Genomic DNA, 17,776 nt, shown 5'->3' on the forward strand with positions numbered 1-17,776 from the left:
TGACCGGAGGATTTTTTCAAGGGAGAGGCAACCAGGGTATTTTCGACGGGGGTTGCAAACGAGGCATATTTTCCGTTCTCTCTCAAAAAAGACACTTGTTCAGTTTGGAGTTATCATGTATCTTCGACGCTTTCATAATAATCAATATAAATTACTGTGACAAATGGAATTATACGTGTCAAATGTATAATTTTAGATTGACATCCATTTCTCAGGGGAGGCTGTGGTTTCCTTTGCCTTTACTTCTGATATATACGTAGTACATAACGCCTTTATACTCCAAGAAAATGGTTAGAGTGTAAACAATCAGACCCACGTCAGAGTCTTACAATAAAACTGTAACGTGTGTCTGGACTGTGTAGTGAAATACTAAATAAATTCATCCTTCCTTTTAGAAACACATTTTTTGAACCTTTGCAATACAACAAATACAGGTACAAAATTTAGTTCTTAATCAAATATTAAGGGGACAACAACTGCTGGGTGTTCAGTTTGTGTGCATTGGGTAAAAGAAAATAACATAATAAATACGAAATCATGTAGTCACTCTCATGTAATTATCAAGCGACCTTTTTTTGGGACTGTTTCACTTTGTGACAACGTTCCGTTTTCAACACATTTTTTTGTCACGAATTCTTTACAGCACGTTACAAAAGTCGTAAATTTTTGCTACGTGGGTTTCATGTTTTACATAAGATTTTGGCAAATATAGTATTGCGAATTGTTATTTCAGTGTAATTTTTCCATTCAAAATTTTCCAACACAAATTTGTATCTAAGATTAAATTCCTCCAGGAAATAAATTCTGGCTATGCACGTGGGCTCAGGTACTTAATACTGGAACTAGGTGTCCCTAGATTTTAATGTTAATTTAAGGCCCAAAGAAAGTAATCTGGTTTGGAAATGGAAGTGTGAGAAAATGTATTTCCGTGATGCATTTTCGGAGGAAATTTGTTAATTAACGTAAAGACAAGAAAAATGTAAGATTCAGTTTTGAAATGCACTAATTTTTTCACTGTGCTTTACACAAAAATTACACAAAAAATTTATAAATACCGTAACGCAACTCCCATGCTGCGTTTGGAATCGAACCAAGAACCTCTAGATTGTATTGGGTGATGTAGCTATTCCTCATTCATCTTTCAGATGGTTATCACTCGCTTGGCCTAAATGTGATAAATGCAAGAGGTTACATTTAAAGGAATGGCGATAGAAATTAACTTAGGTTAGATATGGGTTTTATACTCTCCATGACTGAATCGATATGGATTGGTTAAGAAAAGCAGTGGCGTACGCAAGGGGGGGGGTTACGGGGTTTAACACACACCCCCCCTTGAGCTTGTGAAATATTATGCAATATGCTGTAGAAAAAAATTAAATGGCCAATTTTTCACAGTCAAAGATCTGGGACAATAATATTACTATTACTACTTCTTCTACTACTACTACTACTACTACTAATAATAATAATAATAATTTGAATTATTATTTCGATGCAGCATGGAGAAAAGCACAGCATTCCAAACACACGCATCTTTCAGAGTGATGCCTTGAAAATAAACACGAGTTTATGAGGTTAGGTTAGGGTAACTATGATTTAAAAGAAAAAAAAGTTGTTTTGTATCTCAGTTGCAACAATGTTCAATACACTGGCGTACGCAGGATTTTTTTTTTTCGGGAGAGGTTGGAATAGTACATGTGGATAGCACATGGCTTGGTTTTGGAGGGCAGGATGCATAATAAAATATTTCGTATTTTTGGAGCTTTCAGTCTATTAAAATTGTATTCAAAGACAAAAATGGTAATCGGGATTCACTTTAAAAGAGGTATCGCATTTACACATTTTGATTTTTTAAAGTTCTATACGGATTTTTATTTGAAAATTCTGATTTTCTCAAAATTTCGGTAGGGGCTAGAACACCATCGGCCACCGCTCTACGTACGCCAGTGTTCAACGAACATGTATTTTTTTTGTGTGTGAACAATGAGAATTAACTAAATAAAGTTATTGGTACGTTGTATGAGGCTAATGTATAGACAAAGGCTAGGCGGACAAGAATACAGTCACCAGTTCGCCTTCCCATTGTACTTTTTACCGCAGCACGTTTGAATGTCTCTCTTTAAAATGTGTTACCTTGTAGACTAGACAATTATTCAAACGACAATAAGCTTAACTATTGTAAAATGTTTTGTTGGTAAGAACAGGGAGACAATCCAGATGTGAATTATCGGGGACATTTATGCCGGAAAAATTCCAACCAATTTCGGGAATCGAATCCAGATCTCCCGCGTGATTGTCACTTGTCAGACGCTCTACCGGCCAGATCACCTTAGCTCCTTGGATGAGTTCCATACTTTGATTATTTTAATTTATTTTAATATATTTTCTTGTATTTATGGATCTTCTTCACCCTTGAAATGTCTCACCTCGTTGACCAGACAATTATTTCGTAACAAAGAAACAAAAAAATGCATCCAGGATTTGATAAAAATCGAATGACTAGAAAGTAATTTCGTTCTAATGTTTTCATAAATACTATATTTATGGTGATCTCTACTACTTAATAGTAGTAGTAGTGGTATTAGTAGTATTATAGTATTAGTATTAATTTAGCTAATTAATTAATTATAAGTATGATTAATTAATTGTGATTATTATTATTTAATTAAAGTATAATAAAACAATGGTAATGTGAATTTGGAAAAAAGTTTTAGAAATAACACCCCCCTTGATGAAATCCTGCGTACGCTACTGAAGAAAAGGATATTACTTGCCTTACAAATAGATGAAGATTATTCCTACACTTGTCCTACACTTGTCACCTGTCAGACATCGATTCAATCACACACCATCGTCCAATAATAATATAATCGTTCTCCACTTTGCTCCTCTCTCACAATCCGCAGACCTTACTCTCTCTCGTATTCTCGCCAACTGATCACACCCCCTGACAATTCCAACACTCATTTCATGCCCGTCACCCAAGTCACTCTACTAACGTATGCCTAATTGCTTATTCTGCATTCCTTTCTCTGCTTCCTGCTATGCTAAGACTTTATACTTCTTACCCAATACCTTGGGTACGATACGATACGAATTAATTTTGTATCAGAATAATAATTGAGCGTTTCCTGGTTCAGTCCTCGGTTAACGTCGTTTTATCAGTCCTGTAAAGGTTTATATTATAGATATATATTGTTCCAATATTATATATTGTATATACCCCTGTGCTGTATTGGAATATATAAAATATAAGGCTGAGCCGATACCAATGTTCGGTATTTCAAAGTCGGTTGGGTTTTATTTACTGATACCGCGGGGCCCGCAAAAATATCGCGCGATACTTTCGTGGAATCTACCGGAAAATTGTCCTGGAAGTTATATAAAGTTTCTATTGTTTTTGTACCAATATTATGTGAAGAAGTGTATTTTGTGATTACATAGGAGGTATTTTTTTATGTTCTGATGTAATTTTTAAATGTTCTAAGGCAAAACTCGGGTAAATTGGTGCTTATAATTAATTGGACTGGAATACTTAGAAACTAATATTAATCAATATTTTGAACATATTTTAATTATTACAATTTTCAAGCATCCGTATCGGTATTGGTAGGAATTGGTAAAAATATCGCTTCATATTGGTATCAGCTCAGTCCTTAATAAAATAATAAAATGTATCATTGTTGTGTGTTGGTGCATAGAAGGTATTTTCTTTTTAACACACCAGTGTGCGTGCTGTATTTGCAAAGGAGAAATATAGTCACCCTGCTGTACAGACACATTGAACAATAAAATATATCAAACATACAGTACGTGCCCGACGCGGGCGAGGGTCATAGCCCACCTTCTTTGGACTAGTGTTAAGAAAATATATAACGTCAAAGACAGTAAATTATGGCAAAATAAGGACTGACTATATAAAAGTATACGTACCCCTCCCCCTTTTCGATAATCCTGGGCACGCCACTGCAAATTGCACAGTGATTCGGGTCTGGTTAAGTCCCGATTAACCTCTCTGGGCATAAAATGGACTTAGAACAAACCAACTCCTTAAGGAAAAAAGCAGAATTTCATGTTGTAGGTCAGGCATGACAATGTCAATTCTTACATAATCCCTTAGATCAATTAGTGGTAACGACTTAGGATTAGGAAGATAGGCTTAGTCATGCAACAACCTTTCCTTCCCCACTGCACCACCCTGCGAGTTGTCACTAACGTCTCAATTCGGGAACCAACCATTCCCCATGTTAACGTATACATCAATGGAGGCTCATATATGCTAATGAACTAAGTAATGTACTCGACCATTCAGGTCCCTGATGCACTCTTGTCATATACGGATTATCTACTTCGCCGCATCCTTGGGGGAACGGGGGCACCCCTTACCTTTTAATTCCCTCCCTCGGCCAACGGGGGATGGGTGGAAGGGATGGTTTTTGAGTCCAACCCCCGAGATTTCCTTACTTCACCCCACCAGGTGACGGTAGTGTATCAAAGGGGGGCGTTTTTGGGATCTGACCAATTAGATGCGCCGTAGCAACAAGGTATTCTTGTATACTTGTGTCGTGTCCCCCCGCTCTCCGTCGGGTAGGTTTACGCCTAATTAAGCGGAGACGTGTCCCCCGGCTACTGCACGTCAAAAGTTTTCGGTATTTAAGCTGGTTGGGAAGATTTCCCGGCTTCAGAAAACATTTTCTTTGAGGAGTTTCGCCCGGGCTGCAGTAGCGGTCAGGTGGGATAAGTGTTTCCTTGGGGACCATGAGCTCGCTACCTTTCTGGTTGCCCAATTTGAGGCTCTCGGTGTCTTCCAAGGAGGCTGAGGGGACCAAAGAGCCCACGGTTGGAGAAGAGAAACGGGGATGTCCCAGTGTCCGCTTCTGCAGAACCGAAGTTTCTTTCGGTAAGAAGTCTGACTTCAGCATCGACCATATCCTCAACTCTGCTGGCAGCGATTGTCGACAAAGAGCAGAAGCAAGGTTTGAGTGGCTCCAGTGCACCCGGTACAAACCTCCAAAACTTCCACGTAAGTAGAGCACTTAAGTAATTTCTTGTTTTTGTCGAGTAACATAGCGTTGTCACTGATTAGATCCTTTATATAAGTATGCATTTCCACGACTCGGTCTTCGGGTAATTTTGGGTGGACAGAAGGCAATATATATAAGTGAGGCATTTCATTGTCATGGGTGGGATAAGCGGACTACACTTCTCATATTAAAGTAGCTATTCTACTGATAATTAAGCAACATTTTTCTTATAGTTTCTGTGCAATTAAATGTGAAACTTAACACTGTTGATTATACATAACTACCCTTAAAATACTTCCACATTTGTAGCTATAACGAAACTCGCTCCCCTCATGAGATTCCTAGAAAGAGTTAATATATTTCGAATGGTGAAATTTTAGAGATATTTTATAACAAAAAATATTGTTTTCTGTGACTCACAGGTCATAAATTACATTATTATTGTTTGAAGTAGCGTTACATTTAAGCTTACAGTATATTTTACACTGATTATCTAACTATAAGAAACAGCTTTTTGTACTACATGAATTAATGTTACGTACACAGTTCTGTAAATTGTATATAGCTAGAAATTCATAATTGAATATAAAGTTATAGTTAAAAGTTACAGTGTTTGGGAGAGTTAAAATGTCCTAAGCTTCTTGGAGCAATAAGGATAAGGACAATTAATTTCTCTCGATATTGCAACAATTTCTACTATATTGGGTATTTAAATTAGTTTTCTTTCTTCATATTATAAATTATTGGCCACAATGAGGATCAGTTGTGATGAAATTAAAACATACGAAAGAGAAAACACAAGGAAAGAGTTGCGACGAAAGGTGTAAAACTTCTATTTCTAGCCATGGTTAAAATCAAAGTTCAGTGTGTCGCCTCGGTGGCAATCACGTTTTATTTCGCTTTGGTTTTCATGACGAAGTTTAGGTTTTGGAGCCTTTTCCTCAACTTGACCATGTTTACATGTAAATTGATGTATATTGAATTTAGCACACTACATTTTAATAATAGCAAAAAAAATATTGTAAAAGAAAAGTCTACTCTACACGTGTGGCACACACACACACACACACACAAAGAATAAAACGCGGCCGAGCTTACGCATTCCTGGCAATAATTTGAAGGTTGAAATATTATGATGCTTATTTATGGTTTCAGTACTTTTCTGCAATTAGGATAATTCAATTTCTGCCCAGCGTAAGCTTGCACTAATCTACCAGATATTGCCTATTTGAGATGTTGACTCATGTTTCTTACCTTGGAAGGTTCCCTGTTCACTGCACTCCCCATGGGGCGTTCATTTGTGTGTTCCTCCATCAGCAATCTTCATCCATTCTCATCGTTGATATTTTCCGGGTTCGAATCCTGGGTAAGACATGGATATTTGTGTTCATTCTTAACATGGAAATAAGGAATTGAGAAAAACGGATTCATTGAGATGGTGTTTTAAGTCTACTTTATGCACTGTAAGGCTAATCGGGACTAGACCTACAGTTTAAAGTGGGATCCGAACCACTATGTGTCTCTACCGAGTATCGAACCCGGGACCCCGAGAAAAACTTGATAGATGTGTAACAGACAAAGAGACGGAGGAAACTACCGCTTTGGGTTTTTCCTTTATTCATTTATTTATTTATTTTGAAAGTGTTATACACAGCGCGCTACGACTCCAGAGGTTTGAGTTCAAATCCCGGTCTGGGCAAGTTCTTTGTGAGTGCCCCTTCATCAATTTCATCATGTCATCACTCATCCTCATAGCCGCGATTAGCCAAAACTTGCAGGAAAGCGACGCTAAATAACAAAAATTAAATCAAAAGTCAACTATCCCTATTACAAAAATAGGATGTAATACGAATGTTGCGGAAAATTGGGGAATTTTGCACTTCATTTTAAAGTATTTGTAGGAGTATTTTAATCTTATAAATTATCGTTAATTTTATCGATTAACATTTTATCAATACCCTCAGAGTCCCGAATAATCACCCCATACAAGGCTCGGGTGGACCTTTGACCGCTGCTAGAGCAGCTTTTATCAAATTTTCTCCTCGTTTCGAAAAACCGCTATGATATTCCAAAATCTGAAAAAAATTACATATGCTGAGAATTCATTCTAGAGCATTCACGTGAATCTTCATGTGGTTTGCTTTAACTGTTGTCCATGGGCATCGCCAGAAATTTTTGCAGGGGTGGTCGGGCAAATGATAAAAGTTGAATAGCAGGAAAAATAACAATGAGTATTCTTACCACGGTTATTAATGGCATTATATAATAATAAATATTATAAACTAATAAAAACAAATATTTTTTTCGAAATAAAAGTAATAATAATAATAATTATTATTATTATTATAATTATATAAATGTGGAGACTCGATCCACAAAACGGGTGAATACCAGCACAACTATTTTCCATTATTTATTTTGCACTTTATGCAGTTAGTATCTGAAATGCATTTTGATATTAACTTTTCAGGCTTTAAATGATAGGGGGATTCTTTTTCATAAAGTTTGTTGTGTGACTTCTCACCTACAACTGTAATTATTAGAACTTTGAAAACTGTGGAACCATTTGTTCTTTGGATGAAATAGTAGAATACAACCTTGTTCCTGTATTTTTCACTCCATGTTTTCGATCCAATGCATTTTTACTTTGATTATTCTGTTCGAATACTAACTATATGAACTTTTTTTCCTGTTCTTAACAATAACAGTAACAAACTTTCGGCTTTCTTGTATCTTTAAATGAACGATGTCAATTTCCAGGGGGGGTCCATCGACCTGTTCGACCACCCGCCCATGCTGTTGTCTAGATATTATCCACAGTTTCATTTAATAGACCTATGAAGCACGAGAGATTTGCACGTACACTGCCATGTATTTCATGTTTAAATCCAGCCTAACTTTCCCGAAGTTTGACTAATCGTATTACTTGGTTACCAGGGTCGAGAAGAAAGGAAGGTGCCCAGAAGAGGAAGCTAGGTCGAAATCCTCGTATCCCGTTCTCGAGTTCCCAGGTGGCGATGTTGGAACATAAATTCAAGCACAGGCAGTACCTCAGCAGCACGGACGTAGCTGAGCTTTCGTCACTCCTGCAGCTATCAGAAACAAGGGTAAGTGCTACACAAACATATCTACTACAGTTGTTCACGGTGCCCTCGGTGAATCAGAATTTCTTCGCCGTACTCCTAGCGAAAAGGTTTCTATTCAGCTGTGTCGATAGCGAAATGTTCTTTTACCCTCTGTCCCCAATGAATCTGATTATTTCCTGACGCTGCCCTAAGTACATGTGATTTTCTTTTCCACGTGCATTTACTGAATCAGAATTTGTTCCGACTTTGCTCTTAGTGAATAATATTTTTTTTCCACTGTGCCCTTCGTGAAACAGATTTTTCCGGAGTACCTTTTACTGAATCAGATTTTTACCCTGCAGTGCCCTTAGTGAATACAGAATTTTTCCGCTTGCATTTACTAAATTGTATATTTTTCCCCTGTTCCCTTTTATGTATAAGAATTTTTTCCCTGTATCCTCAATAAATCAGACTTTTCCGCAATGCTGTTTACTGAATCGTTCGGCTTTGCCCTTACAGTATAAATGAACTTTTCCCCACGGTATTCTCAGAGAATCAGATTTTTTTCACAGTGCCCGTAGCAAATCAGATTTTTCCAACGGTGTATTTAGTGAATTATTATTTTTCCAATGTGTGCTTACCGTATTAGAACTCTAACAATTTAATTTATGTCAGCTTGTATTCAATTTACACATTTAATACATTTTTAGATTAAAAGAGTTTTGTTATATCAAAATATGTTGTTTACGTTAAAGATTTGTTTAATTTTTTTCTTAGTTTTGCGAAATAATTTGCACTTGTTACAGTGCATCAAACAAAAATTAAGCACTTTCCAAAATATTTTTCATAATATATAACGGGAGAAAGGAAAAGAGGTCTTGCATTGCATGATAGACTTCACTTTCGCGATTTTTACAACTTTCACGGGGTGAATAAAACATTCACAGTTTCACACAAGTAATGCCGTGAGCTCATACGAGGTGGATTGTAGTTGTGCTCTTGTTGAATTTAATTCTAGATCCCCTCATCGCACAAAATAAAAGGATGAATATGTGGGGATGCACAATTGGAGCGGACGCATCTCTGAATTTGACTGTACGTAAATAATTCTCTGATAACGTCCTATTTTCAGTATTGTCTGCCATGTAAGAATTTCCATGATAATTTGATTAATAATGGCTACTTGGTCCTATTTTGTTACGTTGTCACCTCAGTGTCCATCTCGTGTATTTTATTTTTCCTCTGGGTGACTGATCGTTTATTATTATTATTTTTTAATTTCCATCTTTGTAGTGTTTCGTTTAAAAATTCTCGCGGCATATCCTGACGTAATTTGGCTAAATACCATTTTTTTTTTGTTTTGTTCATTTCATCATTCACTATTTTTAAAAGAAAAAATTAAACACATTTCATGTAAAGAGATTTAACTAAAGTAAATGTTCTTTCTTTACTCGTCAACTAAGTATCACTATAGGTTGATCATTAGATGATGTTAACCCTACTACATGATTAAAACTTGAGATTTGCAAAATTGTAAACTATATTGTTCTGTATTTTTTCACTTTGTATTGCAAACCTGTTATTTGCTTCAACCAATTAACAGAGGCATACTAATTAAACCATCAACATAAGGAAAATAGCCTACCTCGGTGGCGGAGTGTTTAGCATACCACGCTACGACGCTAGGGTTCCCGGTTCTAATCCCGGCATAGGTATGAGTGCTCTCTATGCTCAATTTCATCATATCATCACTCATCCTCATCTTCAAGATTAGCCAAAGGTGGCAGGAAAGCGAAGTAAAGTAAACCAAATCTCGCGCAAGGAAAATAATTATTTTGTGTTCTTCGATAAAACTTTACATATGCTTAATAGAAATTGAAATTTCTTTCTGACAAGCACATAGATTATTCATTAATCAAGTATCAAATTCACACTAAATATGTTAAAAGTTCTCAGAAACTACTGACACAACGCCAAACAATACGTTATGCTTAAGTTAAATTTGGTGCAATCAAATTGCAGTATCTATTTTGTGCTGTTATTATTTCTTGACTTCATTCGAAACCGTGAGTTTGTCAATAGTTTAAATATTCTGTCTTTTTAGGCTTTGATATATTATTTTAACTGAATATCTGGCACATAGGCGTGCGCACGGGGGTGCCTGAGTGCCCCTAATGTGTCCTCAAAAAGTATAAAATGTAGAAACTAATAATATAAGTGTTTTAAAAAGTAAGCTACATATATACAGTGAGTCACATAATTATTCGGACACACAGTAAATTTCTAACGTTTAAGAGCGGGAAGGGAGTGAAATCTGTGTACAGCGTTGAAGTTGATTTTCGTTTAAAAAATGTCATGTTTAGCACAAAATTGGACGATAAAAAGTTAAAAAACGAACATCAGCAACAATATAACGAAGGATGAATCCCTACCGTTGCAAAAATAGTGCCACAAAATTATTCGGACACATAGTAAATGTTAACGTAAGTTTGCGATACAGTGACAATTTCGATTTACGAATTGATTGATACTCTGTTCATATATATTAACTCTGGTTTTCTTTAGGTTTCTGTAGCAATTACGATCGCGTTTTGTTTAACAAAATTGTGATATAAGAACATTTTCTATGTAGAAATGGAGCGAAGAGGAAAGGAAAGTTCATTTGAACAACGTCAGTTAGTGATATGGCACCACGCTAAGGGTAAAACTTACCGTGCAATAGCCTCAATGTTGAAAATGAAAAAAAGTACAGTTGCAGATATTATTAAGCGATTTAAAGATGAAGACAGGATCGAGTCCCACGGTCATACAGGGAGACCAAGAATTTTTTTCCCCCAGAGAAGAGACAGTAATAGTGAGGATTTTTTTTTAAAAAAAAAGATGAGTGCTCCAATGGTGTGTGCTGAGGTAGATGAGGAGTGTGGAAAGCATAGTCATCCTGAAACTATACGAAGAGTGCTCAGAAGGGCAAACTATCATGGCCGTGTAGCCAGGAGAAAGCCATTTGTAAGTAAGCCAAACAGGATAAAAAGACTGGTGTTCGCAAAGGAACACTTAGGAAAGGATCAGACATGGTGGAATCGGGTAATTTTCACTGACGAGAGTAAATTCAATATTTGTGAGTCAGATGGGAGGGTAACAGTGTGGCGTAAACCAAACGAGGAGCTCCGAGGGAAAAATTTGCAAGCAACAGTAAAGCACGGGGGTGGTCACGTAGTGGTTTGGGGCTGCATGTCGGCCCAAGACGTTGGTAAATTGGCTTTCATCGAACAGACAATGGACAGGTACCGTTACCTTGACATTCTGAAGTAAAATCTAAAGACCAGTGCTGAAATGATGGGCATTCTCTGTAACTTTATGTTTTATCAAGATAATGACCCGAAGAACACTTCCCGCGTAGTACAAGAATGGTTATTGTACAACTGCCCAAAAGTGCTCCATCCTCCACCGCAGTCTCCAGACTTGAACGTCATTGAGCACCTCTGGTGTAAGTTGGAAAAAGAAGTGAGGAAAACACCTATAACCTCGAAGGCAGACCTCAAGGAGAGACTTCAACATGAATGGGCCAACATATCGCCAGTGTACACCAGAAAATTGGTAGAAAGTATGCCAAATCGTTTATCCGAGGTGTTAAAAATGAAAGGGATGCCTACCAGATACTGACATTTCTGTTCGTTGCTTTTCAAGCGTGTTTTCCTGTTTCTCCTTCCATGTGTCCGAATAATTTTGTTTAACCCACAAAAAATGTTTGTTTTGTTTAATGAAAATATTTTACTAATATATTATATTAAACATAATTGAAGATAATTAACAGTGTGCTCATATTGAGTTTTCTTTGTTAAATAAATATTAAACATTTATCATCGTATTATATCACGACTACGTCAGTAAATATTCAGAAACCTTATCTGTCCGAATAATTATGTGACTCACCGTATCTCTCTCTCCCTCTCTAAAACGTTATATTATTGTTTACCATATTAATCAATAATAACGTAGTAAAGAATATGTTTTTGACTCTATAAATAGCACTATTAAGGCACAATATTATATTTTATGATGTAATGCACATTAGAAAACGTGGAAAAACTAAACCTATATTTTTATTTAATGAGAGGGATTCAGCTGATATAACCTGTGGACATTTAGTTTTCTAAGAGTTGGTTATTCTGTACTAATATTGATTTATCAGTTGTTTACTTTCATTATTTAAATAATATAAATGTCGTCACTATGATAACGAATCCTGTGCTAAGGAGATAACGAATACTCAGAGACTATAATGTTAAAATTTCATCTAACAGTTTATGTCAAAAGGAACATGAATTTACGACAATTAGGCTAACATTGTCCAAATAGGCGATTGAAACTCCCTCTAAGGCAGCCCCAAATAAATTGGCCTTGGCACGCCTATGATGTGGCAGCTGCAATCGTTAACTTAGTAGCATGTGCTTTCTATGCGCACTTGAAGTTGTTTGCGAAACGCATTTAACTCCATTTAAACCATAGCATTGACGATAAAGCCGATAATCGCATTCGTTTCAGTGTAACGTAGCGGAGAATCCTTTTGAAGCTTGTAACAATAAGGTAACTTCCCCGTGCCCGATGTCTGCGCGGGGATCCCTGACATAACAGATTTCGACCACAAACGTTTTGATCCGTGAAATCTGTGGTAGGTCTAGGTCGGGTTCGCTCCAATTGTCGGTTACCATTTCCACTTCTTAAGTTTGAGCTTTGTCTCACCCTGTTAAGGCAATCGGATCCCCCTCCTCTGTATCCCTGGCTAAAGACTCTGCCATTCTTCGAGGCCAAACTACCACTACCATGTTTGTACAAGTTTAGAAAAAGATTCGTGCCTCGATAAGAAAGAAACCCTTATTAGGTTTCATGCAAGTGGAACGGGCTGCCCTCGTCTTGTTAACTTGGCTTGTCAACGGAAGGAAAGCTCGTCGAGAATGTTTGCAAGGGTTATTTTCCAGTCTTTTAAGCAGCTGCAATGTTTCCTAACAGTCTCCACAGAGCCGGATTGTTTTAACCCCAATGGGCAGATTTCTCACTGCAACCTCTGGGTTTTCCGAACTTAGACTCGAAATGAACCGAAATGGCGTTCCGGTTCGTGAATATCTGGAACCTTCCAGTTCCCTCTCGTCAGAAATGGCACGGTTCGTTAATTTTTGTTAGATATTTCACTATAGTACGTATTGTAGCATTTCTGTAAGCTTCCCCTGTACGTGGAGATGCGAGGAGGCTTAGCAGATTATGATGGTGTCTACGTTGCCTTCAATCATTTTGTACTTTGTGCTTTCCGTTTTCACTTTTTTTATTGTTATTTTTTTTCATGTCTTGCAGATTCGATTGTTCTTGCTTCTAGGCCCGTAGCTAGAATTGATCTCCAGGGGGGGGGCTCATTGGTTATCATGGGGCTTTGTAAACCAAGTCCATTTTTCTAAAGTTTAACAGTATTAAATAAAGGTAAATATTGTGTGTCAGGGGCATTAAGTTAATGTAAAATATAAAATTTAGAAATATCATGCAAATACTACATTTTTCTATCTCTTCTAAAACATCTATTGAAGTGTTAATTTGCTGCTACTGACACCATCCCTTAATACACACTCTATACTATTTTTGATGATACAGATACTTATGTCATACAAGTAAAAATGTACACTTGGATCACAGTGCCTACCGTACCCCGGCCGAAGCAATAAAACTACTCTTCGTTACCAAAACTTTGGATCTGTTGACATTTGACGCAGCTGTGGAAGGAATGTGATGTGGATAATGACGTTAAAGTCACAATGTGTGTCAAACAAGAGGCTGTAACAGGGGCAGGGAAGTTACAGATAAAGAAGCTCCCCTATAAAAGAACTTTCTAAAGGCTAGAGAATCTTCTAAATACTTGCAGCTACTTAATTAGACCTCTGCTCACAAACAAGATGAACAAATGTAATAGCTGCTGTTCATGTTCTCTGAATTTATCCCTCGCGAAGTTGTGAACAAAAAAAATACATGCTGTCTACATTTTCACTCTTCATCTCAAAGAAATTAGAATACAAAATAGTTATACCTAAAGTCAAGGGGCTGGCGGCACTGCCAGTCTACGGGCCTGCTTGCTTCACAAGATCTTTACACAAATTCGGGTTCTCTTATTATGGTCAATCCTTCTTGTTTCATGCTTTCGTCTTTTACATTTTCCCTCATTAAATGTAGAAAGTGGGCTGCCATCCTAAATTGAACTCAAATTAAATCGTTCGAGCGGAATTTGAATTGAATTTGAATTCATGTTTTTTTTAAGTCTACTTTATGCACAGACAGGCTAAACGGAACTGGATCTACAGTTTCAAGTTGGATCTGAACCACTGTGCCATGTGCCTCCACCGGGTATCGAACCCGGGATTCCTTGATTACAAGACGACGACGTTACCACTACGCCATCTGGAAGGCTCAAATCGTTCGTGATGCATGCTCTTTATAAATCTGATGTAAATGTTTTAATCTTTTCTATTAACTGTAATACAGCACGCCATGCCATTGGTTGTTATTGTTAATCTGGTCGCTGCTGTAATCAGGGACAAAAAAGACAATAACGAAAATAAAGCGTTCCCTTTCGTGAAATTTCCATTTCGAACCCTGCTTAATGTCATCTCTCAGTTTCTTCTCTGGATAATTAATTTCCTTCATTCTGGTGCATCTTTTAGCATGTAGTTCATTAGATCCAGAATTTCCCGGAGGGGTAAGGTCGTTTTGACGGGTGTAAGAGTACTTTTATGTCAAAAATTGCCACAAATTGGGCTTTTGTGGAGAAATTGGGCCGGTGCTGGGAGTTTGTGGAATGGATAAATCGCTAGCTTAGACGTTGCACATTTCTAAAGATATATCTAACCTGGTCGAGTGATTTGAACCGACATTGAAGAAATGTCAGTCAGCATAGGTACAACTTGGCGAGGTTCCCTCAAAATTTCCAGGTTTATTAAACTTTGCATGTTAGGAGTACCCCCCTCAAGTTAGGTCCCAAGTTATTCTGCTGTCAGTCAGTCAAAATCTTGCAATTCAACTTCTTCAGTTATGGTCACAGTTAAAAAAAATTGATTGATTGATTTGCATTATTTTTCCTCGCTTTCTGTGCCACTTTTGGTTAATTTGCGATGGGGATGAGTGATATGATGAAATTGATGAATGAATGCTCACAAACATCCATGCGCAGGCTGGGATTCGAACCCGGCACCCCTTTCGCTGTGCTAATCACTCCGCGATGAGGTCGGCCAAATGTGTTGTCTTAATTCTTAATTGAAACAAATTCGTTTTCTCCGTGTGTGAACCAGTGCTCGAAGTGCAAATTCCTAGCAGGGGGGAGGGGGGCCGGAGTGCGTGTATGGGTCAACCACGGCGTTCTCCCCACTACGAGCACTTGTGTGTAAACGGATATTTATATCATGAAGAAGTTTACATTTAAAATATAATGGAAACTTAAGTAGCATTATTAAACATGAATCTTTTAGCTTGGGGGGGGGGGGGGTTGCCCCAATGTCGTATTTGTGATTTCCTTTTCCGGGGAGAGTGCTAGGTTTTTTTAGGTATGCAAATTTGTATGTTACAGGTTATTAAATTCTACTATTGCCATCCAGTTCTAAGTACCCAGGGCATTAGATCTTATGATAACATTAAATGTAATTTAAAAACAACATATTTATATTCTAAGAAAACCCAAACCCACACAAAAAAGAGATATTGAAATAGTAACACCGAGAAAACTTCACCAAATATCTATCGCTCGTTCAACTCATGTGCGGCGAGAAATGTGATCTATGCATTTCCAACGAATAAAGCTGACGAAATCAGCTCTTCTTGCCATGGCGGTAGGCTTTTGTACTTTATGTGGCAAGGATAACTTCAGACGGGAAGCAGGATACGATTGTCTTAATATAAAGGTCAATTAACTGTTTTTCCGAATGATTTTTCAGTGATGTTTGATCCATAGTTAAAAAATAGTATACTATGCTTTCAATTCAATTTTCTTCTGCCGTGATAAAAACATTCCATGGCAGGGATGATTTATTTTTCTTCTGCCGGGGATAAAAAAAATTGTGCGTGGGGGAAAATCCCAGGCATCCCCTCCCCCCGTAAATTCGCACACTGCTTCCATACCACAAAACACACGTTCGAACCAGTGGCGTACATAACACCCCCGCAACCCCACAGTGCAAGATTGATAAATTAAGAACGACCGATAGTTCACAAAACGTATTATATGTTTATGCCGCTACAACTGCAAACAGAAAATGTTAATCACTAGAAAAGTAGACAGAGAATTACTAGATTAGAAGAAAACCTTCATTCGCTGAATTGTTCGTCATTGATTAGGACAGGCAAGAAAATGCGCTGGCAACACCACTCTCCGCTCCCATTTGCAAGTTCTACCAAACGGGGGAAACATTTAAAAGATATACTTTTTCAACTTACTGACAGAAGATGTTGGTTTTCTCGACCCATTGGACTGTTTTAAAGTAAACTACCGTACTTTAGATATTCCAGTAAATCAAGTAAACAATAGATTTCACAGTATGAAACAAATGAAAGAAAGTTTAACCCTCCCCCCTTTTTTCAGTCCCTAAAATTGATCAGAAATATCTTGAGAAACACAATGACAAGAGTGAGATTGGGTGAACTGGCGCTGTTAAGTATCGAAAGGGGTTAATGGTCACGTAACTATATTGTAATTTTTGTAGAACAGTGTATTTGCATTTATCTATTTTCATATTTGTATGAACTTAATATAAATGTAGGCGTGAATTAATATTAAAAAAAGGACTTTATTATATTATTTTTTTAATCAAGCGTAGGGGCGCACAACTGAATGTTGTGAACATGTTAGTTACGCTACTGGTTCGAACATTGTATCACCTACTCAATCAAACATTAGAGATTTTGATGTGGTAAAATGTAATGTTCTTTACGAAACTTTTAGAATGTAGCCCTTTCTGGAACCAGAATCGAGACTTATTAGATTATTCTATGTTTCAGGTGAAAATTTGGTTTCAGAATCGTCGGGCGAGAGAGAGGAGAGACAAGGAAGTGAAGACGAGGGAAGATATCTCGACTCCATCGTCCATTGTTTCTAGTTCAGTGGTCCCTATACAGTTCAAGCTGTCAATGCCACCAGTGACATCTGCTGGCCCTCTCGCGCACTTGTCTCACAGCGGCTCCTCAGCATTCACACCAGTACAATCTCTTCTCCCGATGAACAGTCACCTGGCATTTATGTCACCTGATCTTTCCTCCTTCAAGTTATGCTGAAGGTTGTCCAATGGTGGAGTCATTATACAGAGCAGGATCGCAATTTTTGAACCAATTCGTCAATGAGCAGTGGTAGTGGATGGTGAGGTAAAAGTATGAGAGATTACGAGTAGTTGTATTTACGGTATTATAAAACCAGAAAGGAAGAGCTTCCAAGCAGGTTTGGTTACACTTAAAACAAGCTCAACATGCCTATATGAGGTTTTTGCCCCAGTGTGGAACCCCCTCTATTCCAAGATTTTGTAAACAATGCCCCCCACACTTGGGAATTTTTTCAGAAAGGAAGAATTCCTCTCAGATTGATACTTACAAAAGGCACTTCTGTGATTGTTTTGGACACACTTAAAATTAAGCCCCACACTCACACACACGCACACACACACACACACA

General features: G+C 37.5%; 1 protein-coding gene across 1 annotated transcript; it reads left to right on the forward strand.

Moving 5' to 3' along the window:
- The first annotated feature begins 4,758 nt into the window (after positions 1-4,758).
- LOC146000162 (homeobox protein MSX-1) lies at positions 4,759-17,436 on the forward strand. The gene is made up of 3 exons (XM_083137503.1): positions 4,759-5,023; positions 7,962-8,131; positions 17,114-17,436. The coding sequence occupies exons 1-3, from the start codon at positions 4,759-4,761 to the stop codon at positions 17,384-17,386; spliced, it is 708 nt and encodes a 235-aa protein (XP_082993629.1). The 3' UTR covers positions 17,387-17,436.
- Positions 17,437-17,776: the final 340 nt, after the last annotated feature.

This window comes from Lepisma saccharinum, chromosome 16, assembly GCF_977018435.1.
Source record: "Lepisma saccharinum chromosome 16, izLepSacc3.1, whole genome shotgun sequence".
Classification (NCBI taxonomy): Eukaryota; Metazoa; Arthropoda; class Insecta; order Zygentoma; family Lepismatidae; genus Lepisma; species Lepisma saccharinum.

Bases quoted from the DNA above. Each gene is read 5' to 3' on its own strand.
- LOC146000162 (XM_083137503.1), top strand. From the start codon at position 4,759: ATGAGCTCGCTACCTTTCTGGTTGCCCAATTTGAGGCTCTCGGTGTCT. The intron at 5,024-7,961 runs GTAAGTAGAGCA...CTTGGTTACCAG, and splicing joins CAAACCTCCAAAACTTCCAC to GGTCGAGAAGAAAGGAAGGT. The intron at 8,132-17,113 runs GTAAGTGCTACA...TCTATGTTTCAG, and splicing joins TGCAGCTATCAGAAACAAGG to GTGAAAATTTGGTTTCAGAA.